This window comes from Falco peregrinus, chromosome 2 (assembly GCF_023634155.1).
Source record: "Falco peregrinus isolate bFalPer1 chromosome 2, bFalPer1.pri, whole genome shotgun sequence".
Classification (NCBI taxonomy): domain Eukaryota; kingdom Metazoa; phylum Chordata; class Aves; order Falconiformes; family Falconidae; genus Falco; species Falco peregrinus.
The window spans coordinates 100,890,621-100,917,471 of NC_073722.1; the positions used below are offsets into that span (position 1 = coordinate 100,890,621).

General features: G+C 52.7%; 1 protein-coding gene and 1 long non-coding RNA gene across 13 annotated transcripts in view; one reads left to right on the top strand and one right to left on the bottom strand.

Annotated features, from left to right (window-relative positions):
- The first annotated feature begins 272 nt into the window (after positions 1–272).
- The window catches only part of TSPOAP1 (TSPO associated protein 1), a 70,576-nt gene continuing 43,997 nt past the window's right edge, over positions 273–26,851 (top strand). For 3 of the 12 annotated variants that reach the window (XM_055797616.1, XM_055797613.1, XM_055797614.1), the window contains exons 1-6: positions 276–921; positions 13,270–13,377; positions 15,102–15,230; positions 17,401–17,577; positions 20,822–21,091; positions 26,406–26,513. In XM_055797616.1, the coding sequence (XP_055653591.1) occupies positions 640–921; positions 13,270–13,377; positions 15,102–15,230; positions 17,401–17,577; positions 20,822–21,091; positions 26,406–26,513 (1,074 nt within the window). In that variant the 5' untranslated portion in view covers positions 276–639. Of the gene's footprint in view, positions 922–13,269; positions 13,378–15,101; positions 15,231–17,400; positions 17,578–20,821; positions 21,092–21,203; positions 21,642–26,405; positions 26,514–26,851 lie in introns of those variants that run through there. The other 9 variants (XM_055797608.1, XM_055797609.1, XM_055797611.1 and 6 more) reach the window with 5 other exon arrangements.
- On the bottom strand, positions 10,171–14,509 carry LOC129783935 (uncharacterized). The gene is made up of 2 exons (XR_008746113.1): positions 13,671–14,509; positions 10,171–11,674 (listed from the first exon to the last, which is right to left on the bottom strand). It is a non-coding gene; the product is annotated as an uncharacterized LOC129783935 (long non-coding RNA).

A 26,851-nucleotide genomic window follows, 5' to 3' on the forward strand; every position in this document is an offset into this window, starting at 1 on the left:
ACCTCCATCCCGGCGGGGGTGCGGGGCTCTGAGGGACCCCGGCCCCGGAATGCGGGGCGGTGATGCGGGGCAGGGGGCTGGGGGGCAGCCCGCCAGCCCCCCCGCTGCCGCACACCACCGCTGCCTCATCAATAAGCAGCAAACCCGGTTCCGCAGCGTTGCCATGGAAACCGGCGCAGCCGCCGCTATTGGCGGCCCGGGGCGCGGCGCGGCCCCCCGGGTGCGCGGCCCGGCTTAATATTGATGACTCGGCAGCGTCTGCGCCGGGGGCTGCCTGGAGCCGCGGTGAGGGGCTGGCGGCTCCCCCGGCCCCTCCGCTACGTCATCCCGGTCCGGGCGGGCGGCGGGCATGGGGCCGGGGGCGGCAGGGGGCTAAGGGCGGCGGGCAGCGGACGGCAGCCTTTGTACGGCGCGTAGGGGGGGCGGCGGCCGCCCGCCGAGCCGGCGGATCCAGGCGGGGATGGAGCCTCCCCCGGCGCAGGGATGCTGCTGCTGCTGCCGCCGCCGCCTCCGTCCCCGCCGGGGGGGAGCGCGGCCCGGGCTGCTCCCGCCGCCGCGGCTCTGATGCCTTCGGGTTTTCCGTGCCGGCCCCCGGGAGCCTTCGCTGTTACCGAGTGAGCCCAGAGCCCCGTCCCAGCCATGCAGGAGCCGGAGCGGGGCTTGCCCAGCGCGGACCCCGCGGCCTCCGCCTGGCCGGACCTGGGCACGCGTAACGTCCCGGGGGGCGACGGTGACAGGGCGAGCTGCCAGCTGGGCCCGGGGCCGGGGGAGGCCGGAGCAGCCCAGCCTCGGGAGGCGGCCCCGGGGCCGCTCCACAGACCCCCGCCGGACCCCCAGCGCGTTCGCTCCGCACCCGAGCTCATTAGGCCGCTGCGAGCGATGGACGGGCGCGGAGGCGAGCGGGCGGACGGGCCCCCCCAGGTAAGGCGCTGCCGAAGGGGCGCTTGCTGCGGGCGGGGGGCGGCCGGGGGCCTTGTGGGGGGAGCGGCGCCGGGGCAGCGCTCCGAGGGGTATGGGGGGCAGCCGCACTCGGCCGGGGCTGAGCCACACGCAGGACCGTCCCCGTGGGGCCGGGGGCTGCCGGAGCCGCCGCTGCTGCCCGGCCGCGGGGGGGGCCCGCCGGGGCCCGCGCTGGGCAGAGCCCACCTGGTGCAGCCGCAGCCCCTGCACTAGCGAGGGCTGAGCCGTTCCTGCGGTGTCTCCTCGCTCCGGCAGCATCAATGGCTCTGCAGGTAGCGGTAGGGACGTGATTGACTGCCATCCCCTTACAGAGCATCCCCTCTCGGCCCAGCGTAGCCCAGGAGGGCCTGGGGCACCGGCACTGCTGGGGAGTCCGTCCCTGCAGGCAGCACCGGGGCACCTGGAGGCAATGCAATGCTTGGCCCCTTGCAGCATCTCTCTAAAAACAGCCCCAAAAGCTCCATCAGAGTCTCGTTTCCTGATCCAGGTCACAGAAGTTCATCAGCTCGTCCTGCTTAGGACAGCTTGCCCTCTTTTCCCATGAGTAAAATCAGCCACCTTCCTGGGATACCCTGGTGTCTGGGGTAGCTCTGCAGTGCTTTTTAAACAGGGGAGAAATCAGCTCTTGGCCTGTTCTTGAGCACAGGGGAGAAGAGCTGAGCGGAGCTGATTGGGGTTTAGCAGGTTTTTAAGCCAAGCCCGTGCTGCGCTGCTGAGCCTGGCTGGAGACCAGGCTGGACTGGCCACAGGAGAAATGGTGCTGCTGGACACCCATCAAGAGAGAAGAGGTTTCACTCAAGCACAGTTTCTTGTGGGTCTCTTTTGAAGGGCTGTTTATCGTGAGGCTTGAAAGGCCACATTGAACCATGCTGTCCTTGGTCTGCCTCTAACCGCAGCCCCTGACTGTTCCAGAAGCACCCCAGCCAAAAATGGGGCAGCAGAATGGGAAGGATTTCTGCTCCTACCTCTTTTCTATCCATCGCAAGAGTCGAATCCATTGTGCCAAACTTACTGTCTTCTCTCTCTTTGGGAGAGCCAGATGGCATGGGAGGAGGTAGGCACAGTGTCCTGGTGGGGGAGCCCAAGTGGGGGGGCTGGGAGTCGCTGGGGTGGCTGGTTCAAAGGGGTGTCTGTGGGTGCTCCAGCAGCCAAAGAGCATCCTGTGGCGTTGGGGCCGTGCACCCAGCTCTAGCTGATCCCTGCAGTGGGTCCCCCATGCACCAGCTGTGCACGAGGTGGTGGAGGGGTTGAGGACCCCTCTTGGTTTCTGTGGTGGTGACTGCTGAGCACCTGCCATCCAGTTTGTCTTGGTTCTTGGGCTGCTTTGAGTGTTTCTGCATGATCCTGGAGGCTTCTGGCTTGGTGGGTGACTATTATTTCCCTTCCCACTCCCAAGGGGTTGTGCAGCACCATGGTAGTATCATCATAGTACCAGTGTACCAGGGCAGTGCTATGGTGGTACTTGATGGTACTGATGGTGCCATGATGGTATCAGAGCAATGGTACTGTGGTACCTGGTGGTGCTCTGCTGCATTGTGGTAGTGCCACAGTACTATCATGATGTTACTGTGGTGGTACTGGTGGTGCCATGGCAGTACCATCCTTAACATTGATGTTGATCTGCAGAAAGGTCAACTTGTCTTTTCCTAGAAAAAAAAAATATCCAGCGTTTCCTCCTGAAGTCAAGTGGCTTTAGTGATGTGCAAGGCTTCCAGTTCAGACCCAGGAGGGAGCTCAGCGCTGCTGTCCCCGGCAGAGCAAATGCCGGTGCTGCTGGGCTGTGGAAGCTACATCCTTACACCAACTTCCTAGGGAGCAAGGTGCTGTGCTACAGCTGGGCATAAGAGAATGCTTACATAGCTCCCCTCCAAAAGCATGGCTCTGCCTGGCCATGCTGGACAAGCGCTATGGACGCCGTGTGTCCTGCTGCCAGAACGGGGCTTCCTTTAGGAGGCTCGTCCTTGGGATGTCAGAGCTCCGTTATGCAAACAGGACAGATGCCTCCAGGGAGTAATCTCCTAGTGCAGGGAAGAGCCTCCTGAGGGCTCATCACTGACAAAGTTGATTAAAGATGTTGATTTTATGATGAAGCTCTTGCCGTGTGTCCCAGCCTCCACTGCTGTTGCTCTGCTATTCCCTCAGGGACAGTCTATGGGCAGATGTTAAGGCTGTCTGTAGGTCAAGTTAATCTCAGCTCTGCACTCAGGAGGGACCTGAGCAAGAAAGGCTGGAGAGCTGCTGCTCTTCTCCCATTTGGGAGCTGGCAAGGGAACTCTGGAGTTGGAGAGGTGGGTTGGGGGGGCACACCTGGAGCCTCCCATCCAGCCCCTGCCTGGAGCAGGGCTGGCTCCAGAGCTGGAAGAGGTTGCTCAGGGCCTAATTCTGATTGGGATCCCACCACTTCTCTAACCCTGTCCTGAAGCTGCAGCGCTCTCGTGGACAGGAATGTTCTCCATAGGTCTGGCGGGAATTTCCCTCGTTGTGACTTGTGCCCATGTCTTCCCAGCCGTTTGCTGTGTGCTTCTGCATCCTGCTATGCACTGCAGGGTCTCCTAGCTCCACTGCAGAGTAGTGGGTCCCACCATCTTGCCAGTGAATAATGCTGCCTGGGGGCTTGCTGTCACAAAGGAATTCTTGGTCCTAAGCCTTTGAAATTGCTCCAGTCTTGCTTTCCAAAATTTCTGTGGGGACACAGCAGGTAAAAAAAATTCTTTCCTGCTGAGAATCTCCAGGCACTGCAGGTGTAGGATCCCGATCAGAATAATGAGTATCAGAGAATGAGGAAAATGTTGTCTGTGTACGAAGAATGGGGTTAAAGTGGCACAGACACAGTCTGGCTGGTAATTGGACAGTTCCCCCAATGCTGTCAGATGGATTTGAGAGCGCTTCCCACAAGAGCTCAGCTGCCTGCATCTCTTATGGGTTGCTGTTCCAGTGGGATCTGCTTTGGCCCTGGAAACTCAGGATGGTTTGGGGGCAGGTTGCTGAAGCAAAGGCTCTCTTCTTGTGCCCTGAATTGAAAGAAGGGAGAGGAGCAAGGTCATTCGCTCGCTTCCTGCAACCTCCTCAGCTGCACTTAAAGAAGGGATGAGCTCAGTGGCTCACCACATCCCTGTTCTGGCATCCCATGAATGGCACAAGCAAGGAGCACAGCTAGGGTGCTCAGGGTTGGCCATCACGATGACTACTCAATCTCAAGAGGTTGCTTTGGACCTGAACTTCTTAAAAGCCAAGCCTCAGCTTCCCTGGAGGTCATACGGAGCTGAGGATATTCAATAAATCAAAAAACCCAACTGAAAGTGTTTAAACCAAGGAGCCCCCCAGTCAGCAGGAATTTAAATACCCACAAAAGAACCACTGTTTCCAGTGGGGCTTAATAACAAAGCATAGAAACACTGAGAATTAGAAAATGCTGGTAAAGATCCTCCATGTCAAGTGTTCAGACCAAGCTGCATTTAGCAATAAGCTCAGTGCCTTTTGCAGGAATTAATGGCCTTTCAAGAGCTTCAGATTTTTCATTGGCCAAGATGGAAAACTATTCGTTTAATGTCTGAGGGTGCATAGAGCTGCATCCTTGACTAGAAAGGATAGGTCAGCAGAATAAAAGATGGTAGTAGGGCGAGAAGGTCTTCCTGGGCAGCGAAGCCAGTTCTTTCTGTTACAGACACCATTTCCTGCAATCCCAAATAGATAAAAGATCTTGCTCCATTTTTCTCAAAATCTGAGTAAATTAATTTTTCTTGTCTTGGCAATGCTTAGCCTCGTGGAAATGACTTAGTGCTGTTTTCTGCAAGTGCTACGAATGTACGGCCAACCTCAGATAGCTGCCTGCCATGAAGAGCCAGTGCAACTTTATTTGTAGGAACGAATGAAAGAAAAGGCAAAGTGAGGCTGTAGGAAGGGGAAGGTAATTTTCATGTTAACTATATTTCTAAGTAAGCTCATACTCTCTGTACAAAGGCATGTCCAAATGTCTCGGCCAGCTCACTTGTGTGGGACATGGAGGATGAGGGACAACAACCATTGCCGCCTCATTGTATCCTTGGCTCCTGTGGACTGGTGATGACAGACTGGTTTTGGGACAGGGCTGTCACACCATGTTGGTGTTGGCCATTACTGTACTGTCATCTTTTGCCTCATCATCTTCTTAATTTCACCTTCTGTAAATTTTTGGTGAGGGGACTCACCAATGTCTTTGCTTCCTTGGTTTGGGAGTCCTATGGCTGTAGTCTTCCTTCCTGCTGGAATAATGTGAAGAGAAATGGCATGTGCAATGCTGGCAGCCTTGTTGCCCTCCCCCTGCTGTGAGTGTCGGCTTTCTGCATCCCAGCCGTCTGCTTAGCAGTTCTGAGAAAACACCCTTTTGGGCATCAGTTTTTAAGGCTTCTGCTGGTTTTGTCATTCACATTTTCATATTGATCGCTGAACACCAGCTCTGCTCTTGTGAGTGGTGTGAGGGGATGTTTCCCTCCATCTCTTAGCTACTTGTCAAAGCCATTGGAGAAGTGGGGCTTCTCAGCACAGGACAAAATCCTGTGATTGCCCCAGATGAGATCTTGCTTCAGTGACAGGGGCAAGGAATGCCGTTTCCAACATGCCAGAGCCTGGGAAACTAGAACTAGATTGGCTTTAAGCCAATCTGACCCAAGCAGAAAAGGTGCTTTGGGCCACTGGGAAACCGCAAGTAATTTGGAAAACAACAGGTAGGGGAGAAATGGGGAGCACATATCAAGGCAAAAGCTGAGCTGTGCATACACCTGCTGCTCTAGCTACCTTATGTATCTTCCAAGGTGGCACATCTGCCTCTTCAGAGATAAACATAGTAGGTAGTCATAGAATGATTTGGGTTGGAAGGGACCTCAAAGATCATCCAGTCCAACCCCTGCACCATGGGCAGGGCCACCTTCCACCAGAGCAGGTTGCCCAAAGCCCCGTCCCACCTGGCCCTGACCCCTGCCAGGGATAGGGCACCCACAGATGCTCTGGGCAGCCTGTGCCCATGTCACCACCCTTGCAGTACAGAATTCCTTCCTAACATATGATCTAAATCTCCCCTCTTTTAGTTTAAAACCATTTCCCTTGTGTCCTATTGCTACACACCCTACCAAAAAGTCTTATGGATACCATTGACGAGGCACTGAGGTGAGAAGGAGACCTGTATTAAATGTTTGAGTTATGGCACTGTTAGAGCACAGTGGGTGTGGGCAGGGTATCTGCTGAACCACAGCTCAGTGGCTTTCCAGGGTGAAGTCCTGACACAGCCCAGGGCCATGCACTGGGGACAGGCGCTTTGTTCCCAAGTGCATTTGTCAAGTACCAAAGTCTCACGCCTTTCTAGGGAGCGTTTCTTTGCATTAGAGTTTCTGTCACAAGAAAAGAGGTATTGGAGAACAATTGTCCCTGCTCCAGCCGTCAAAATACCAAACCTGGAAAGAGCTAAACTTTATCATTCTCCAGGGTTGGGGTGGTGGTTGGTTTTTTTTCATGCTTACAAAATAAAATTAGCTGATATGTGGCATCCAAAAAGAGTCCAGATGCTCCACAAAGACCTTGGGGTTATCTGGGCCTAAGCCTGCAGTGCTAGGAGCTGCAGGCTGACCTTTGCTCAGACCTAGGTCACAAAAAGCCTCCAAAATTTCTATAGGAAACCAAAAACCCAAGCTCAAATGATTTGCAACACAAAAAGCAGAGGTTGCAAAGTCTTTCTGTGTTTGCACTGAAGATGTTAACACATTTACTTCCCACTTCTTCTATGTTTTGCTTTTTTTCTAGTAGAAATGCTTTTTCTTGAGCCTGTTTCTCTGCAGGTTCAGTGACTTGCTCAGCAGCACCCAGAAAAATCTGCAATGGGGAAAAAAGGTAGCTTGGCTGTCTTGGCTCCTGATCAGGCACCTGAGTTTTACAACCAGACTAGGTTTTATGTCTATAGCCTGGCTTTCACACATTTCCAAGCTGTGCAATGAAACGGAGATGCCGTTAGTGTCCCCTGACTGTGGTGAGGATGGAGCATGGTCCTGTTTTACCAGAGTGGGGCTAGGCCAAATCTTTCTGAAAGCTGGTAAGAGACAAGGGAGAAGCTTGTACATCAGTGTTAAACAGTACTTGGAAGAGCAGGCTTTGTATGTGATTTTCGTCCTTTGAAAGGCAGGTACCTTTCTCACAAGGTGTGTAGGTGGGAAAGAGCCTACAAGGGATACAAGGGTGCCCAGGGGTCACAGAATGACCCAAGGGCAGGGAGGTGATGGTGATGTTGTCATTGAGGAGCATGCTTTGCACAACCCTGTGCAGCAGGTGATCTGGTAGCCAAGATGGATCATATCCCAGCGATCATCAGCTGCTGTTTCTGGCTGCACACATCCTGGGTTTGCAGAGTGGTTTGTGTTTAACGTGGAGAGAAGTTAGGTCACAGCTGGGGAAAGCCTGTCTGGGGCCACACATACCTTGTCGTGCTCCTGCTGTTGGCAGGTAGCGGCCAGCTGGAATGAGTGTGGGATACAGGTCTCCATACCACACTGGAGAGCTGGGTGAGGAGCAAATCAAGGACTGATGATACCAGTAGTTGTTCAGCCAGAGGAGCACCTGCACCCTGAGGAGGGCCCTTCCCCGGCGAGAGTCCCCACTGGGGCCTCACCTGGCAGGACCGCTTGCTGTGGGTCTCTGTGCTGGGCTCTGCGGTGCAGGGACAGGCTGGCCCTGGGGAGAAGGAAAGGCCTTCTCCAAACCCTCTGTCCCTCCCGACTGACTGCCCTGTTTTATCTCTGATTGTGAAAGGTGAAGAAACATGTGCACGGTACATCAGGAGCAGTTCTGAGCTGCCTTTCCAGCAGCCGTGTTGGTATTTTGGTGTCATTTTCTCTTGTCTGCTTGCAAAACCTCTTGTATTTTGGATTTGCTGTTAAAGGGGAGAAGTTGTGCTGCACTGAACGCTGGACTTGGCTGCAGCCTGGGTTTGGAGAGCTGATGCTCTGCCTCTGCCTTGAGAGTTTATTTTCCACTCACATTCCTCCTTGTCTCAGTTTTGCAGGTACATTAATTTCTCCCTGCCTGGGGAGGCTGGAGAAGCTGAGCTCATCAAAGGACAGCCAAGCCAGGGTGATCAGGGCTACTGAGCTGATTTTTCTTCTCCTGGAATAGCTGGGCTTGTTTTCCTGGGATTGATGATGGTGCTTTCATGAAATGGTTTAAAGATAGAGAGGATCTGGATTTGTGAGACTCCAATTTTAGCTGTGTATCTCATTTTAAACACACTGTGAGGAACACATGAAGAGCTGGCAGTGGTCAGAGGGTGTGCAGGAGAGAATGCCCGGGGAAAGTGTGAGAAAGAGCAAATATACAGTGAATGCTCCCCTGAATATTCTCTTAATATCTTGCAATTTGTGGCTCCAGCACGCTCCATGCTGGAGGCAGTATCTTTGAAGTTAATAGCCTCAGATGGATTTTTTCTTCCGTGAATTTGTTACATGGACTAATAAAAATCAGATAAATGAGGAAATCGTATAAATAAGGGCAAGTAGTAGGCTGGAAGAGGGATGGGCAGTGGGAGAGAATGCTGAATCATGGAAACGGGAGTTGGCAATGCACGGGGTGAGGGGTTGGTGGGGAAGTGCCATGAAGCCAACGGAAGAACAGAGATGTTTGTGTCTGAAACCAGGAACCTGGTGCAAAATGAAGGAAGCAGAACAAGTGCTGCGGGACACAGACTGCCTGTCAAAGGATTGGCAGAATGACCAAGACCACATCCCAGGCATGTCTCTTACTCGTCCCCTATCTTTAAGACCAATATCCCCCGTCCCCCCACTGGGATGATGCTCGCCCAGCGTGAGGCTGCTCGCTGTGCCAGCAGCGGCGGGGGTGGGCTTTGCTCTCGCTCACTGACCGAGCAGGAGGTGAGGCTATTTTTGTCCTGCTTTTGACACGCATGGAGGGCACTGCAGAAGAGCAGCCTATGGGAAATAACTTTGTTCTGTGAGGGAGCCGATTCCCTTGAAACTGAATGGAAGAGGAGAAAGCGGATTTACAATGACAGGTTTCATTTCTAAGTGGTGAGGACGGAGAATTTAAGGAAACTAATTACCAAAGTCAGCTGGAACGAACAGCTAAAGGGCTTTGACATGATGGAGGCTTGGTGACAATGATTTCCAATGAAGAAGTGGTGGATTTAATATATCCAAGACAGCACAGGAGCTGGTGTCATTTCACCGAGGAAATATGTCTGCAAGGGAGGGTGCTCCAAACCCAGCAACCGGACCCGTATCTGCTGCAGGCGAGGAAGGCAGTGCAGGGACAGCCTGACATTGTATGTTTTATACATCTTGAAATTGTGTATGTTTCAAAATCAGTCATGAGACTGCCTGTTTCCAAAGGCCACCTGAGACCTCCTGCTCACAGGGCCACCTGGTAAATTCCTTCTCCCCGTCTGGTGCTCTGCAGGGATTTTCAAACAAGGCTGGGCTCAGACCCTGGCACATTCCCCAGGGCTGGTGTGGGGGAAGCCCTCTCCGCTGGCCCATGCCAGGCTGTGCCATGAGGCACCGGCAGCCCAAGCCGCATTGCAGAGCAGCTGCTGCCGGCAGCGTCTGTCGTCCTCGCCACGGTTTGATTTACTGTCCCCCAAATGGCTTCCTGCAAGTTTTCTGCAGGACTTTAAAGACTGTGATGAGTGCTCCAGGGGGATTTTGGCTGCATGACCCATTTAGTACCCTGGCTGGACACCTCTCCTGCAAAAGCTGCTGCAGCTCTCCATTGCTTTTTGAAGTTTTCAGGTGAAAAAGCAGCAGCTATCTTGCAGCTGCCCTGCTGAGGCTTTTCTTTCGTTGTTTGTTCTCAATGCTCGAAGAATCTGTATTTTGGGCTCTACCTGCCAAAGCAGGCGACAGATGATGACGATGTCCCTGTCATGGGAGGCTTCAAAGCTGTGTGCCTGCTGCACACAGGAGCCGCGATCTGCTCTCCTCCCTCAGCATCCCTGCTGCTTTTCTCCTGCCTTGCTCTGGTTTTAGAAAATTTCCCCCCCAGCCAAAGAACATGTCACTTGGCTTAATTTTTTAGTGACTGAGAATGCTCCTGATCTGGGGGATGTGACTGCCCGGAGACCTTCCCTGCTGCCCTGTGGTGTCAGCTCTGCCTTGGCTCCTGCCGACTCCATCTCCCTGACTGAAGGATGCTTTTGGATTTCAACTCCTGACAGCACTTCTGCGTTGTCTTTATTAAGATGAGTTGCTGTGGGGGTGGGGGCTGTGTGCTTTGTGCCTCTTCTCCCTAACAATCTCCTCCAGCTCCCTTTGGAAAGCATTGTCTGTGGGGGCCACGAGCGTGTCCTGCAGTGAGGCTGCACTGAGCGCGGGAACCTTAAGGAACAGTGGAGCGGTTAATAAATTAAAAGCTATTTCATTATAGGAAATGAATGTTTAATGAGCGTGGGATGACGTCTAGACAGTCCTTCAGTTCCAGGCTCTACGAGGTCTTGGAGGAGGGTTCAGCTGATGCAGCCAGCGCTGGCTCAGCACTGGAGGGGAGGTTTGGCAAAGCTTTCCTGGACAGTGAGGTCCCTGCGCGGGACAGACATCCTGGCACAGCAAAAAGATCTCCTGCCTCCATGTCTTGCTGCAGATGCCCCTTGTGCCTCTCTGGGCAAAGCCCCAAGGAGCTGCGGCCGCAGTAGGACGTGTTGGCAGGGGGGAGGCTTGGCTGCATGCCTGGCCCCAGCCTGGGGCACACAGCCACATTCTTCTGCTCCATGGCACCTTGCCCCAGGGTCCTGCAACACCCAGGGAACTGGAAAGGACATCCCAGCCTTTGCCACGTCATGGGCTCTGGAGTGGTGGCTGAACTGGGGACAGCCTGGTAGCGTGGGGAAGAGTGCTTGTGAGTATTTGCATCCTGCCCTGATGAAGATGTTGTTTTACAGCTACAGAAAAGGGGTTTCAAATGCAGAAATTTGAATGTAGGTCCCCAAAAGATCCCCGCTGCCCTGCTGGAAGTGCCAAGTGTCCCCTGAAGAAACCCGGGTACTGACAATGTCAAAGTCCTGGCTGCCTGGTGGGGAGAGGCAGGAGCCCATCAGCTCCTCCACAAAAGCTGCCCAGCTCCTGTCCCAAGCACAGAGGCTGCTGGCTGAGTTTGCCCATCCTGTCTCTGTGCAAGCGACCACAGAAAAGAAACTTGAGGCCTCTTGGCAGCGGCAAGGAGATGGAAATAATGCATTTTGAGTTTGTCCCAGGGGCTGCCTGCTTGGCTCTGGGGATGGTGGCAGTGAACCATCCCATAGCATGGGGGATGCTGGTAGCCCCCCCGCTCCCCCCGCTGCCCTGTGCACCCATGCTGCTCTGTCCCCTCATCAGCACCTGCAGTGTCCCCTGCATGGGTGCCCAGCCCAAGGAAGTGCTTTGCTGTTTCTGGAGCTGTCAACAGGGAAAATATTCTCTGGGACATCTCACCGTCTCTGTAAAGCTGCAGGGATGGGACCAGTGCTGCAGGATCTGGTGCTGGGTCTCTGGGCCCAGAGCACTGCAGCAGGCAGGGTGCATGTCTCCCAGGGGAACCCCTTGGCTCCCCCAGGCTGCTGGGTCTGGGGAGCTCCTTGGTTCCTGGGCCTGCCCTGACCACCCTTGGGAGCAGCCCTGAGTCACTGGAGAGTGGGAGACAGCACCCAGGTGCCTGGGGTGCTGTGGCACAATGTCCCCAGGGATCTGTGGTAGTAACTGCACCTTTGTGCCTAGGGAGAAATAAAAAAGATAGAAGAAAATACATTTTTGCTTTCCCGCCAGTGGAAAGTGGTACAATCTCTTTCTGTGAGGCATTTCACTCCAGCTCTCTCAAACCCTGGGATCTCTGCAGGGTGGACACCTACAAACCACTCTGCCCAAAGGCCTGTCAACTCGTGGCACCTAATATCCTCTCCTGGTGTCCTAGAGAGCTCGTGGGACTTGGGGGGACCGTGTGAGGCTGGGGGGCAGGGGTGGGTGTTATCTTCTGAGAGGTTTTTTTTAGCTCCTTCAGTTGTGTTTTCCCTTCCTGCTTTGCCAAGGCATCTCCGTACAGGTGTGAGAGGTTGGGAGAGCCATGGCACGGGCATGGCAGCTGCGCCAGGGGGTTCAGTGGGGTGGACTTTGTGGCACTGGTCTCCTGCCGTATTTGTCCAATGGGTGTGATGAGAAGCCAGAATATAGTTTTGTGCAGTGAGTTTTAGTGAGCCTCAGACCTCCTGGAGCTGAGCAGCATGCGAGCGCCCTGAGCTGCCTGTCTGACTTTTTGCTACCAAAAACCCTTTCGCAGCATTTCTTCGGTAGCCAAGGGACGTTTCCCTCATAGCCTTGGCTTGCAGACTGCAGAAGCAGAGCTGTGCACTGGGAAGGCCATGGCTGTTAAACAGCACCAGCAAAGACTTGTCAGGTACTGGGAGCAGGTCCTGCAAGACCTGCCTGGCTGCTGGGAAACATCTGGCTAGGTCTTCCCGAGATGGGTGGCTTGCTGCTGCCATATGGCAGCTGTGAAGCAATAGCTCGGCTACGAGCTTTGCTAATGCACAAAAATACTTTCTGGGAGCCTGCTTCGGCAGCAAGCTTGCGGCGAGCTGCTCTGAGCAGGAAGCAGTAACCACAAAGCTATATATACAGCTCCCGGCAGAGCTGCTGCTGCTTTTGATGTGACAAAATGAAGGTGGTGTTTTGCAAAGAAATCCAGCGTGTCGCCGTCTTCCGGAGCCTAGGCTGACACAGAGAGGGCAGAGCCCAGGGCCTGGCTCCTGGGCAGTCTTGTGGGTCAGACTGGGGGAGCTGGTGTGGGGAAGCGGGCAAGGAGCTCTTGTCACCTCTGAAAGCCATGCTGTACTGGAGGCTGACAGGTCCCTGAGCCATGGGGAGCAGTGCACGTGTCTGGGGTGTCACAGTTCGTGCTCTGCCTGCCTGGCTCTTGCTGGCTCTGCTAGGGTTTAACTAGAGCTAGTTTAAATGGTACCATGGCAAAACGCAAGCGGCTGAGGGTGACATGAGGGTCTGGGCTTTTTCCCCAGGTGCAAGTTGAAAGCATCTTTAAAGATATGGAGATGGTAGCTGTCACCCACAGGTGATATAGCCTGGCCCTGAAGGCCACTTGTCCCCCAGAGGACATGCAGCCCCTCTCCTCCTCCTCCTCAACTCAGCCTCCGCATCCCACCCTGCCCCATGGCTGCCTGCACCCCGACCCTGCCAGCCACCCCATGCAGCCAGGCTGGGCTCGCTGTGGGGCCAGGGCAGGCGTGCAGCTGCGGTCCCTCTCCCCTTGCCCCCAGCAGGTGAAGCCCTGCCTTGCCTCTCCTGTGCTCTTTTGCAGAGCGGGGCTGACTATGGCTTCCTTGTGAGCCAGAACACGAAGCTCCTGAGTGCGCTGGAGGACCTGCGGCAGCGCTGCTCCAGCCTGGCCGAGGAGAACAGCTTGCTGGTGAGCAAAGCACATGGCCCCATCCTGCACCCTGGGCCGGGTGCTGGGCTGCCTGCTGGCACGGGATTCTCCATGGGGAGGGAGTCGCAGTCAGGGCAAGCTGCTGTCTGCTGCCAACTCCAAGAGGTGCCAGTACATGGGATCAGCTGGACAGGGCCAGAGGGGAAAGGGGGCCTGGGCACTTTGGGTCCACTGAGTGCTTTCACACCGCACCCATTGCTGGCTCAAGCAGGACCCCTTCCTCACGATGAGGAGCACAGCCAGCCCTCTCTGCCATCTTTGGTGCTACTCACCTGCTGGAAACCACCAGAGGCTTCAATGCAGCAAGAGCAGGTGGAGAGCAAGGCAGCAGCGAGCTGACAGCAAGGGAGAGGGAAGTCACTCTTGTTTCCTCTTTAAGTGGAAAAGCAGAAACACTGATTCACTCGGCCTCAGCTTTGGGTGACAGTGCAGCACTGCCCCCTGCTCCTGTGGGAGCTCAGCACCTCCTCAGCTGCAACCCTGGCACCCAACGCCAAGCCAGGCTACCACAGCCTGGGCCACCCATTCTGCCCCACTCCCCCATCCCTGGCGCCCCAGGCCCACGGTGCGCAGCCAGGACCCTTGGGAAATGGGAAGAGGGAATGTTCCCCTCCTGCATCCTCCCTGGAGAGCAGCAGCCCCTTGCACAGCCTCGCAGTGTGGGGATGCAGCCACCCCACGCCACTGAAAATTTGATTGCTCAGCATTTCAGATCTATATCACCAAAATCAAAATGCATATTTAGATAATTTTCTTACACTAAAAGCATCATTCCAGTATGACCTGCACGCTGTGGGGTTAGTCCTTATCAGTCATCTGGATTTTAGCAAAGCACTATCGTGTAAGCTCTCATGAAATCTTACTCTCAAAAATCAGCCCCAGTCTCCTGGCTGAAGAAAAGCAGTGAAAGCAGCAAGCGCCCATGGTAAGATCTCACAGGGGTGGGGAGGAGAATAATTGGAAGGACCAGCCGACCTGACATTTTTGCTGATGTAAAAAGACAGCACAACACATCTGCATACAACCTTGAGAGAACGAGCCGTTGGCAAGCAGCGGCTTATTGAAATGGACAGATAACAAATAAAAGGGGATTAAGAGTGAATAGAATCAATAGGAAGTAAAAGGAAATTTGCTTTGCAAACATCATAAAGTCTTTTGCCACTTTCTTCCATCCCCCCCAACTCATGATTTGGTGTCATGAGAGAAAGGACAGTGGCTAAGCTTGCAGCAGTGGTGCAGCACACATCTGCAGCAATGTGTTGCTCCTGTAACCCCAGGGAAATAAACTGGGAAGGCTTTGGAAGGGAAAGCCCAAAGGGTGGGCAGCCAGTCTAGATTGATGTTGGAGACATGTTGAGTCCCAGCTGGCAAAGGCAGAGCCTGCAGCGAGAGTGGGGTGGATGGAAAGGGACTGTACACGGTGGCCTGGGGTGGGGTGAAGGGCATCTTACGGGGACCAAGAGGTCACATTAACAAAAATACCAGGAATACAGGATTTGGTGACTGGAGCGGCAATGAGCAGAAGTCAGTGTTGAATGGTTGGTATAGTTACAGGAGAAGAGGCCAAGCTGTGGCTGGGAAAAGCCCTGTGGGCGCAGAGCAGTTCAGGCAGGGCTGGGGGCCCTGGCTTCCCCAAACAGCCCCAGCACCCCGCTTCGAGCTGAGCAGGGGCTTCACCTCAAACCTCTCCTTTTGTTATGTAGCGCAGGAGCTGCTTCCCCCAGACGGAGGAGAAGGTGAAGCACCTGAAGAGGAAGAATGCGGAGCTGGCGGTGATTGCCAAGCGCCTGGAGGAGAGAGCCCGGAAACTCCAGGAGGCAAACCTCAAAGTTGTGAGTGTGGGGGCCAGCCGCTGCTGGGAAGCGGAGTTTGGAGAGCACCTCATCACTGGGACTTCTCGCTTGCTACTTGTATTGAGCTAGAAAGGCCTTTTCTTTCCCCTTTTCTTAAACCTATGGCAAACATGCTTTGCACATCAGCAGCAGGGCAAGAATCATGAAACCTGGCCATCACCAGGTTGTTTTGCTCCTGCTTGGGAGCTGGCTTTAAGCAGTTTCCTCCTGCTTGGTTTCTTGCTGTAAATATGCTGACCTACCATAAGGTGTTAGTTTAAGGTAATTAGCTCAGCTTTCCCTGAGCAAGTAATGAAAATAATTCATCTGACTTCACCAAAAAGAAACAGGAAGTATTTGAATAAGAAAAGGAGTGCGGTAAAGCAAAACAGGAAGGGGTGAGAGACTCTGCTCTGCCCCATCCACACCTCGCTGGAGTTGCTGTGCAAGCTGCATGTTATTTGCGTTCTCCGACCCAACAGCAACTTGTAGCAAACCCTGTAGTATCTGATCCGGTGCAGGGGTGGTGGCAGATGGCTGTAGGATGTGGAGTCTTGCACACAAGCACTTGCATGAGCTTCCTAAAGGTGGATTGCAGCGGAGTAAGGCAAAACCTTTCTCCCATTGGAAGAAAACCAGGGATTGTGATGGGGAATTCAAGCCCTTTAGGATAGAAAGGAGGAAGTGAAAGCTTTGCTGAAGAGAAGGTAGGGGGTTTTCCTGGCACTGCCTGCCCTCTGTGTCCCCAGGCATGCTGCCTATCTGTCGTGGGGTTTTGGTACTTGCAGGGCAACAGTTGCTGCCAGATGGACTTGTCAGATACTGTGTTAAGAGAAATCATTTTATATACATCCAACAGCTATGCAGACCCTCCAGCAACTATACAAATGCTGGTTTATTTTTTTCTCCGAGCGAAACTTTGGGGTGGTGACAGTTTTAGACCTGTGCGAGCCCTGGGAGAACTGACTTGCTGGGCTCCTGTTCTGGCCCAGGTCTCCCCACAGCAGAAAGTGCTTGGGCGGCTGAGGTTCATGGAGGGTGGGCTGGAGACAGGACCAGGCAGCTGCCTGCCCACAGAAGGGGCCTTGAGGACCTGGGGTTAATCTGGCAGCAGTTGCCTTCAGTGCCTAGTATGCAGGTCCCCTGGAGCCAGGGCTCAGCACGGGGCTTCTGCACATGGGTGAGATGCTTGGGAAGACCTGGGGAGAAAGAGTTTGCACAGAGGATGCTATGTTCACGATCAGGTAGAGAGAGCCCACCCCCCCAATTGTCAGGCTTTCTGCAGATGAAAATAGCTAGACAGGGAGAGGCAGGGTTTGATAAACCCAGGGACTGGATGTGGCCTCACTGCCCTGAGGGTTGGGATGAGCCAGGGGCCATGAGCTGCCCTTTCATCCAGCTCTTCTGTGCTGGTGCCCAGGGGGAGAGCCAGCCTCAGGGGCAGGGTGCGTGCTGAGAGCAGGCATCCTGGAGAGACTGCAGCCAGGCAGCCTCAGCTCCTGCCTGGGGCCTCTGCCCAGCCAGCTGCCTGTCCCTGTCTGCCCTGCTCCCCTTGAAGCATACTGCCATCCCCACCCTTGCTCTTCCCTCCCTTGCAGGGAGCACGTGAATCTGAGCTGCTTCTCCTGCTGAACATCTCCCAGTCCTCCACTGGCTGCGCTGGCCCTTGCTGGGCTCTCTCTTGCCTCTCAGTTTGCCTGTATCAGTCACCCATCTGTGCTGAAGCCCTCTCTCCCGTGGCATAGAAACTCACGGAAGCTCCATTTCTCTTTCCAGTTTGGCAGCCTCCGTCCTTGCTCCCATGCTTATATTTCCTGCCAGCCTCCCCTCCTCTTCTCTGCTGCCTTCTCCTGTCTTTCCGCCTGCACCCTGTTTTTCTCTCCTCAATCCCCACTGCTGCATGGCCTACAGCTCCCTGTGCTGACTCTGCCCATTGGCCTCATCCTCTGAGCACCTTCTGCTTCCCACCTCGTCTCCAAACCACTTCTCCACCCAGCCCTTCCTCTTTCCTCTCACTTTTCCATAGGTCCGTCCTGCCTCTCTGTCTGCTTGTCTGTCGTTTGGGGCTAGGCTGGCATTTCTTGACAGTGCTCCCTGTTGGGGTGATGGGGTGGTGGTTAACGAGCACTAACGCATGTGGTGTTCTCCCTTACTGCTCTCTCTGGTGTAGGTAACTGCTCCGGTGCCTCTGAAGGGCTCCAGCCTGGAGCTGTGCAAAAAAGCATTTGCTCGCCAGCGTGCCAAGGACCTGACAGAGCAAGCCAGTGCTCTCCTGGCGAAAGACAAGCAGATTGAAGCTCTGCAGCAGGAGTGCAGGGAGCTGCAGGCTAAACTCTTCGCAGGGAAGGTGAGACACTTTCTGGGACATCGCTCAGGGGATGGGGAAAAGTGGTGCAAAACCAGTGATGGGAACCAGACCCCAGGAAGCAGTGTGAGGGCAGTTAGTCCCAAGCACAAACTGAGAGTAGGGGGCATTTGATGTGCTGGTTGGACTGGGAACACTGGGTGAGTGTGTGGTAGAGATGGTGTCTAGACCCCTCCAGAACAGTCTGCTGGGGGACACGCCAGTCATGGGTTAGAGCTGCTATTTTCAGCAGCAACTAAAACTCTCCCCCTGGGAAATCCCAAGAAGCCACAGATACAGGATGACTTTTCACAGTGCCGAGCTTCAAGCAAGATGTAGAAGCAGGACCTCCTTTTAAAGCATTTTTTGAAAAGTAAACCAGCTGAGCACATTCCCAAGTGCTCACAGCCGCCACAAAACTGGTGATAACTAGGTGCATCCTTGTATAACTGCGACTAAGGGTCCAAATCATTAGACAGGGTGGGTGTTCATGAAACCATCTACAATGCTGATGCCTGCATCTGGGCTGGTAACCTGTGTTCCCCTCAGCACCAGCACAAGGCTTGCTGATATAAATGGTGGGGTAAAAGGGATAATTCAGCTCATCCTGAGACAGATGTCTAAAACTGGTCAGACACGTTGGTCCCTCAAAGCACTTCTCTGAAATGACTCTGAAAGTGAGCTTCTACAGACCCCTTAAGCTAGGTGAAATGTTTCCCACTCAAGGTGATTAAAGCAACCTGTTCTGGGTTCTATCAGTTATGTCTTTTGTTCACAAGCTGGACGTTTTCAGTTTAGGTCAGTTAATAAACTGTCATGAGAAGCACAGTAACATTAGGGCTTGCACAGGTTTCCCCGTTTTGCTAATACAGATGTGGTCAAGTGCAACCCTGCGTTCCTGTACCCAGCTGAGCTGAATGAATACCTACATTTCTACCTGTCCTACTTACGTGGTATTTCTGTGATAAATACTTCCTTGCTGAAAGCAGCTTTATTTTCATCCCTGAGCTCCCCATATGTTCATTTTAACTGCAGGTTTGAAGGTAGATTCTCAGTCTTTCCCTAAAGTAGATATAGTGAGGACAAGAACGATTGGCTGATGTTTGCTGTTTGCACAGAGGTACCCCACTGATCCCTTCTGGCATTAAACCACAGGAGAAAGTTACCTAGGTCTGACCGTGCTCTATGGTGTCAACAAGAAGAAATTTCTTCCTGTCTCCTTCATATCTCCCCGTAAACCCCCACAGAAGGGGGAACTGACACTTTCCAAAGCATTCTGATTTTCACAGCAGAGTGTGTTGGGCAACCTGGATCTGCCAGGGACAGGAGAGTGACAAATTGTAGAGGAATGTGACAAAAGCGGGTAAGCAAGATTCATTACTGGCCAAGGAAATACACATGCCTGCAATCCTCAGAGTTGAAGAATTCAGCCGCTGCCTTTCTAGGGCATGGGTGACAACCCTGGCTCAGACGATGAGATAGTCTGTTTTTGTAACTGCCAAGGCACCAGTAACTGGGGGCATCTATACACAAGCAGGGAATCTGCAGAGAAGAGAGCAAGACAGGAGATCATTCTGTCTGATCTTGTTCTTCCCATTCCTCTTCCAAGCAAGCTACTCATTAAATTTTAATTTCCAGCTCGTTAAAATTCAAAATTCACCTAATCTTTCTGCAGCATGCAAAATGCATTATGCCAATGAAGGGGTTTATATGCAGAGATATTATGTGCAGGCTCAGTTTGTAACCAAATCAATTTTAATCTAGGGTATTTAAATCAGCACAATTTTTTTCAGTAGCTACGAAACAGATCTAACTCAGTTCCTTTCCAGTGGCAGAATGGACACCCTGCATGCCAGGCTGCAGAAATATTGGCTTTGTTTTGCAAAGTCAAGGCTCTTAGGATAGGATAAAATTATTTCCTGAAATTATGCTCCAGTGATGGTCTTCCAACCAAACCCCATTTCCAGCTAAAACCAGGCTGCGATTTCTTGCAGCATGGATTCTTGGAAGAGGGGGATTTCTAGGAACAGCAAGGCAGCTGCAGGGGACATGTACAATAGAAACTGTGAGTGGAGGACTGAGCTTTTTTTCTGCTCCCTTGTTCCCCCTCAGGCTTTGGACGCTGTCTGTTGGGAATAGCTGGCTTTTTTTGGTGGGGGAAGGGAGATTTTATGAAGAGCCACAGCCAATTTTGTTTAAAGAACTACTGTCCTGATAGCCTGAACATGGGTCTGGCACAGAGGAGGCCCAGCTGCTCACTTCTTGAATCCATAATCAGTTCCCATTAATGCTGCCTCAGTTTCCCCCTTGTAGCATGAGAGTTACCATGGTTTTCTACACAAATTGTATTTATAAAGCACATGCTATTTTTAGGGTGAATAATTAGTGAACGGGGAAGGAGATTAAATTTGTCCTGGATACTAATTATGTGTTGAATTCACTGGCTTAGGAGCTTTCCAGGGGAATGAGCAATGTCTCCTCCAGCAGCATATTTGTAAAGACAGGTTTTCATAACTGGCTTTTGTAAGTATGTACGGACATGCAGGTACGTGTTTCTTCAGCTTCCTGAAATCTGAAAACCTTTGAAGAATTAAACAAGCTGGTGACATACTCCCACCGTTTTTGTGAGAGTAAGATTGCACTCATTTCCTCCAAAAGCTGCTTGTTTGGGGTCCAGAGCGGATGGGAGTGACCCCTTGTGCTAAAGATAGGTACCTATCCACATATACTGTCTCTGAAGAGGTTAGAAATCAAGAGTGTTTGAAAAGCAAACATTATCCTGAGCAAGAACTGAACAAATCCCAGATGTTCTTCATTCTTTCCAGTATTTAAAGCCCTAACCACCATTAGGGCTGCACAGAATGCCAGCACCCACATCAGGGAGGAAACTCAGCTCAGGCTCCCGTTTGGCTGAGGAATGAAATTACATTATCCTGACACGCTCTCTGCTGGCAAGCACTGAGAAAGCGCACACTTAGACAAGCCTTTTGCCATGTGCCGGGGGTAGCTGCAGAAGCACTACAGACTAGTTTTTATCTGCGGGAAGAATAACGTAGTTGCATGGGGGATGCAAAGTGGCTGCTTTGGAGGCTTTGGAAACAGAAGCCTTTGTGTGCCACATTACCTGGTTTTTTGCCAGTGTCTCCCCAGTAAGGCTTTTGGAATTTGCATGTTAAATCACTAGCCTGACCTCTTCCACCTTTTAGAGCTTGTCAGTGACACGATGCTGTGTTTGCATTTCCTGCAGGATGACCCTCGCTGCCTGAACGTCATCGAGTTTGATCGCCTGTTGCGGGAATCCCAGAGAGAGGTGTTACGGCTGCAGAGACAGATCGCACTGAAGAATTTCAAGGAGTGTCTACGTTCCCCTAAAATCAGTCTGGGTGGCGCTTTGCCAAGTGCTGCAGCACGCTTGGGAACGCCCGCACCAACGCTAAATACCTGCATCAAAGGTTCACCTCTACCGAATGAGGCCCGCTCGGGAGAGCCAGCACTAGCAGGGGAGACATGCAAGGAGGTGAGACAAGTGGGTCAGCCATCTACAAGTTTTGCTATTCAATTACTCAGTTCATTACTGTTCTTAAGAAACTTCTTGGAGTACATGAGCGCTGCAGTTCACCTGCGCTGCTGTGCTGGTTTCTGAAATGAGTGCCTGGCACACCAGGTCTGGCAGGGCCCGTGGGGCAGGGCTGCTCCTGGGGACACCGAGCCCTGCCTTCCCGCCCAGCAGCCAGGCATCGCCGCTTTTTGCCCCCACTTGCTGCCAACACACGTTTTCAGCGTCTGCAGAGGCACGGGTGCTGGGTGCCAGTGGGTGGGTGCTGGGCGCCAGTGGCGGGAGGCCTGCTGCCCGGGACCCCCAGCCCCAGAGCCCGGCCCCGGGCAGGGCCTCAGGCCCAGGCCGCGCAGAGCAGCACGGCCGTGGCGTGGCCGCCTCCCGGGCCCCGGCCCCGCGCTCTCGGCCCGGCCCGGCCCCGGCCGCCCCTCCGCGGCCGCAGTGGTACGGCCCGGCAGATCCGGGCCGCCCCCGGGCGCCGCCTCCCCGCTGGCGGGCCGCGCAGCGCCAGGTAAGGCCGGGCCCTCCCGCTGCACCCCTCGCCGGGCCGGGGGCGGCTGCGGCGCCGCCTCCGCCGGGGGCCGGGGCACCGCCGGGGCACCGCCGGGGAGCGCCTCCCCCGCAGAGGGGCTCAGCCGCTGCCGGGCCGCCGGGCCAGGCCCGCCGGGGCCTCCGCTGCCTGCGGGGCAGTGCAGCAGGGCTTCTCCTCTGCGCTCGGGCGACACACCTCCGCTCGGGAGGCCGAAGCCGCGGTGGGAGGCCCGGGGCCCGCCGCGGGGGCCGAGGGCCGACCGGGGGGTGAGGGGCCGGGGGAGGCCGCGGGGTCGCCCGCGGGAGGCGGCAGGCGGGTGGGGGCGTGAGGCCGGGGCTCGGGTGCCCGGCGTGCCCCAGGGCCCCACTGTGGCGGCCCGTGGGTGCCGTGAGGCAGGGCCGGGTCCGCTGGCGCCGGGCGGGCTTGTCCTGGGGGGCTCCCCCGCATCTTCCCGAAGTTTTAGCGGCAGAACGCCTGCAGGCTGCGTGGGGATGGGCTGCTCAGCTTCCCTCTGAACTTGTAGAAGATGTATTGAATATTTATGCCTTGTTCGCCTTTTACAAGTTGCTCGGGAGTTGACAGGCCCTTCTTCACCCATTTTTTTTGTTTGTTTCTGGCTTTTCCATTATTCAGCGTTAATCATCTTTATCTCCTTCCTTTGTACATTGTCAATTTTGTGTTGGGGGAAGCAGCACTGCACGCAGGAGCTGAGATGCTGTGTCATTAATTTATATGGTGGCATAATGAAGTTTTCTCTCCCTTTCCCAGTAGATCTCTTTGCCTTTTTGTCTTGGCACGGGGTTCTACTAAGACATTGTTTGATGGCCTTCTGTAATCTCTCAGTGTCATGAGGCCCTCTTCACCATTTGTGTCTTTGCAACATCAGTACTTGGAGAGCAGGGTTCCTGCTGCCTCCTCGCTTTAGTCCTCTCACTTTTACTAGCTGTTTACTCGAGAGAAAACCTCCCCCCTCATCCTGTTGTGGCTCAGTGTCTGCAGGAGCCTTTCAGGACACTGTAGCTGCATGTTTTCAGAGCACCCAAGCAGATTGTACCTACTGAATCTCCCTCACCCATTTGAATGCTGACACCTTAAGAAAACTCTTTATAGATCTGTGAGTGGGGTCCGTCCCGTTCCCGTGTCCTGTCCCCCCCCAGATATGTTTATTTAGCGGGTTTTTAAGTGTCTGATGTTTGCTGTGATTTCTAGAATTTTGTCCGGAACATCTGTCAGGTTTTCACAGGTCTCCACTGGAGTACTCTTAAAACTTGACATTTGGCATCTTCCAGTTATTTCATATTAAGGCAGTGTCAGGGGAGTGACACACTGTATGTCTTGATTCAGTTACTGCTGAAGTGAGAGATTCAGTTCATGCCGAAGGGTTTTTTTTGAACCCATGGGTTAATGTCCAATCCTGGTGATTTGTTGCTGTGCATTTTGGTGGCCTCCGCAGTTATTATAGGCAGTTTAGTTTCAGAGAGATCCTCAGCTCTGGTCCGAGGCTAATTCAGGATTTCTGGCCTGCTGGCCACACACAGACACACACACACAGACACCACCCCCCCCCCCCACCCCATCATCCCATCTCATCCCAGCCCACCCCTAGCTCCTCTGTGATGATGAGGGATGCACAGACTTTTTTTTTTTTCTCTCCCCTCTGCCCTTGTCTTCCTTGAGCAACCCTTTCATAACTTTATTTTCAACTGATTACGGTCTTTCTCACTGATTCAGGAGAGCCTGTCCTCGTTGTGAAAAGATTTTCCAGGTGACAAACAGCAACAAGGCTAAGCCCGACAGCGGTAGTGTCAAGAGGGAGCAAGAAGGCTGTCGGCAGTCTTTTAGCTGAGACCTGTAGCGCAGAACACCCCAGCCTCAACAGGCAGTATTCATATAGGTGCAGAGGTGCCATGCCGAGGATGAAGTCAGCTCTTGGGGCAGTAACCACAGTTACTGTAATTGACAGAAATTACTTCGCTTTTCTGTCCTGTTCCTCAGCACAGTGCATCAGGGCAGTATTCCCCAGCTTTCAAAGAACTTCCTCAGAGTATAAAGAGCAAGCTTTGCCTCTAAATGTCCTTGGAAAATGCCATTTCTCTGTTCTTCTTCTGGTTTCTCTACTTCTTTATTTAGGGTTTTGGGGTGATGCACATCTCTGTAATGACAAATCATAATTTAGCGGGGAGTTCATTCCTTGGCTGGCTTCAACAGCCTCCTGTTCGCCAGTGCTTGTCCTCACTGCCCCTTTGGTTATGTTGGTGCAACTTATGTTGAGCAGCGGGACGTGACGGATCTGAGTTAAAAATAACCTGGCAAACCTGGCCTTCCTCCCCCCTTGTTCTGAAACCTGCATCAGTTTTCTGGTCCAGCTCTGCCTGACACTGCAGAGCTGCCCTGGCACAGCTGAGGGAATGGGCCATGGTTAGGTGGAAAACCCTGTAGCGATTCTTTTGGGGCAGGATTGTGATAGTGTGTTCTGGATGCCAAGGGCAGAGCATTCTAAAAAGTCTATAACATATTGAATTTATTGTGTTGTGTGCTTTAAATCTTATGGTCATTTGCCAGAGTGCAGGTACTTTGTGTCTGTTTTATGTTCGGCTTTAGCTGGTACAGCCTGGGGGTGCTGACCAGTTGTACAGCCCCATCCTGCTCTCTCAGCAGGATCTCTGCCAGTGTCAGTGCACCCCAGGTGGATGGCGCTGGGGGTGGAAAGCAGCTGTTCTACAGGGGTTTTTAACTGTATGGTTGAACAGATTCCTTGCACCTGGCTCATTTGAGCATCTTCCAGTCCCTGCTGTGAACAATTGGACTTGATGATCTTAAAGGTCTTTTCCAACCTAAACGATTCTATGATTCTATTCTATAAATGAGGTGGCACAGCTCCAGGTCACAGCTCTCTTTGTGATCTGTGCCAGTCTTGTTTAAGTTAATACAGTGATGAGTCTGGGTTCTGCATAAAAGTAACAGTATATGAGCATGAGGCTGGGGACACGTCTTTGTTCTCAGGTGGAAATTAGGTCCGTGTGGGCAAATCTATAATTTTGTAGTAATTTTTGTAAGTTGTCTGTTATTAGGAATATCATTTTGTTTAGCTTTTTGCTGGGAACTGATCACAAACAAGCAAATTTGTCTTGCTTATCTATTTGCAAGAGAATGTGACTTGTGAAGCATAGTGCATGGTATTTGTGCAGTGAGTATCTAACCTTAACTGGCATCCACTATCATTCCTTGGGACCTAATTTCATTAAGGTTGACTAAAATGCAACATTTCCAGTTTGCAAGGAAGCATAATTTTGGAGGGAGGTGTGAAATACAGATTTGAAACTTAGTATGTGCCAGGTGGTTTAAAAAAACTCCAAAAATCTCAGAAATATTTATGCTTGGATATTTCACAGTTAAATAGTGGTTTCACTGCATGTATGAAAGCTCCCAAGGGCTGGGGCTGATAAGGTACTGTGGCTTGAGTGGAAGATCTCAAGATTTCTGGCCGCTGGTTGGTGCTCAGACTGCCAGACTCCAGAGTGAACCTTACTCCATGGGTTGTATGGAATAAGGTTCACATGGGAGGTGGTTTCAGAATTTTTCTTGTGGCAGAAAATGTGAAAACCTTGGTAGCCAAGGCTTGAGAGTTCCTGGCTTTCAGCAGTGGAACTGTGGATATAGATGTAGTTAATACCTGTGGCTTTCAAGCCTAAAATGGGTGTAAGAAATCACATTTTAGGTATAATGCTTAGACACTGTCCTAATGACTGACTCTAAAGGGAGCTCAGACTTAGTAATGTAGGTCCCTCAGCACTGTAGGTGTTCAGAAGTGGAATTTCTCATTTCACTTTGATGAGAGGTCAACTGAAAGTTAATGGCTGAGGTGGAGTCACAAAATCCTACTGCTTGCTCACTGTACAGATTGGCTTTGATGATCATAAAGATGTTCTGTCCGTAAAATCTATTTATCAAAAATAATTTTAAATTCAGTGTTGAAAACATCAAAGCCTTCTTTCTTCTGTTTACCTCAGGCCTTGCCCTGCTGTCAGGGATTACTCTAGGCAGACAGTGTCAAATCAAGTATCAGCTGAGAGTGAAAATTCAGAGGATTAAAGGTGTGTTTGTCTGTAGCCCAAATTGAAAGGCATTTTGATAGAAACTTACATACAAACATGTACAGAACTGTCTTCTTTCATCTGCTTTGGTGGTGGCACATAAGCCATAGCACATCTGCTGCTGTTTTAGTCCTCCTCAGCTACTGGCTGAGGTGGGATGCTCCATTTCTTGATAGGTCTTTTCTGCACTTCCCTGCCTTTAGATTCTGACATCTTCACTGATCTCTACTTTCTGCTCATGATGAGGGTTGTGTTCTCCCTTTTGACCATCTTCCATCACTTTTTTCTTGCTTTGGAGAGGGCCATGAGAGGTGTTGCTGATGCCTCTCATTGAAACCTTAGATGAGGGAACTCAGATCTGAAAGCTTTCTAGAGCCCACTGTTGCGTGTGGGTGGTTTAGTCAAGCTGGAGTGATTGGCACTGGGCTCCAGAAGACTCCCAGCACAGGTCTCTGGTGACTGAGAGATCCCTGGCATGGTGTTCACCTTTTTTCATGTCCAGTGCCACAGTCAGGAGATCAGGGGTTTTTATGAGGAGCGTTGCTCTCCCAGGCGTGCTGCCATGAGAGCCTCTTGTCCCTCGGTGTGCAGGGTGTGCTCTGTAGTCTTGGCTGTCTCTGAGCTCTCTGGCATCTTGTTTGCTTTCCAGGTGGAACCAGGTGTGCAGCCGCTGGGACCTGCCTCTGAAGGACATGAAAATTTCCCTCCCAAAAATGCAGTAAGAGACCACAAGAGCAGCCAACAGATACAACAGCTGGTGAGTTATGAACCTGGTTTTGGGTGAAGCAGTGCTATACTTTTCCTCGGCTTTCTCACCTGTGCAATCCAGGTGGGGATTTTGGGGACTGAAGTCTTTTTAGGTGCAGCTGCTCTGCAAAAGTGGGAAGCTTAGGGGAATTGGTGAGAAAACACAGGCTGTCTGCGTGGACAGCATTGCTGGGTGACGGCTCCAGGTATTGGTCTTGTGGGAGAATATGTCACATGAAAATGAGAGGGAAACATGCCAGTAGATTCTGTGCAGTGTTTCGTTTAGTCTTATTTAAACTGGCAACAGATATGACTGAACTGGGACAGATGTCGTGTGAGGAATATGTC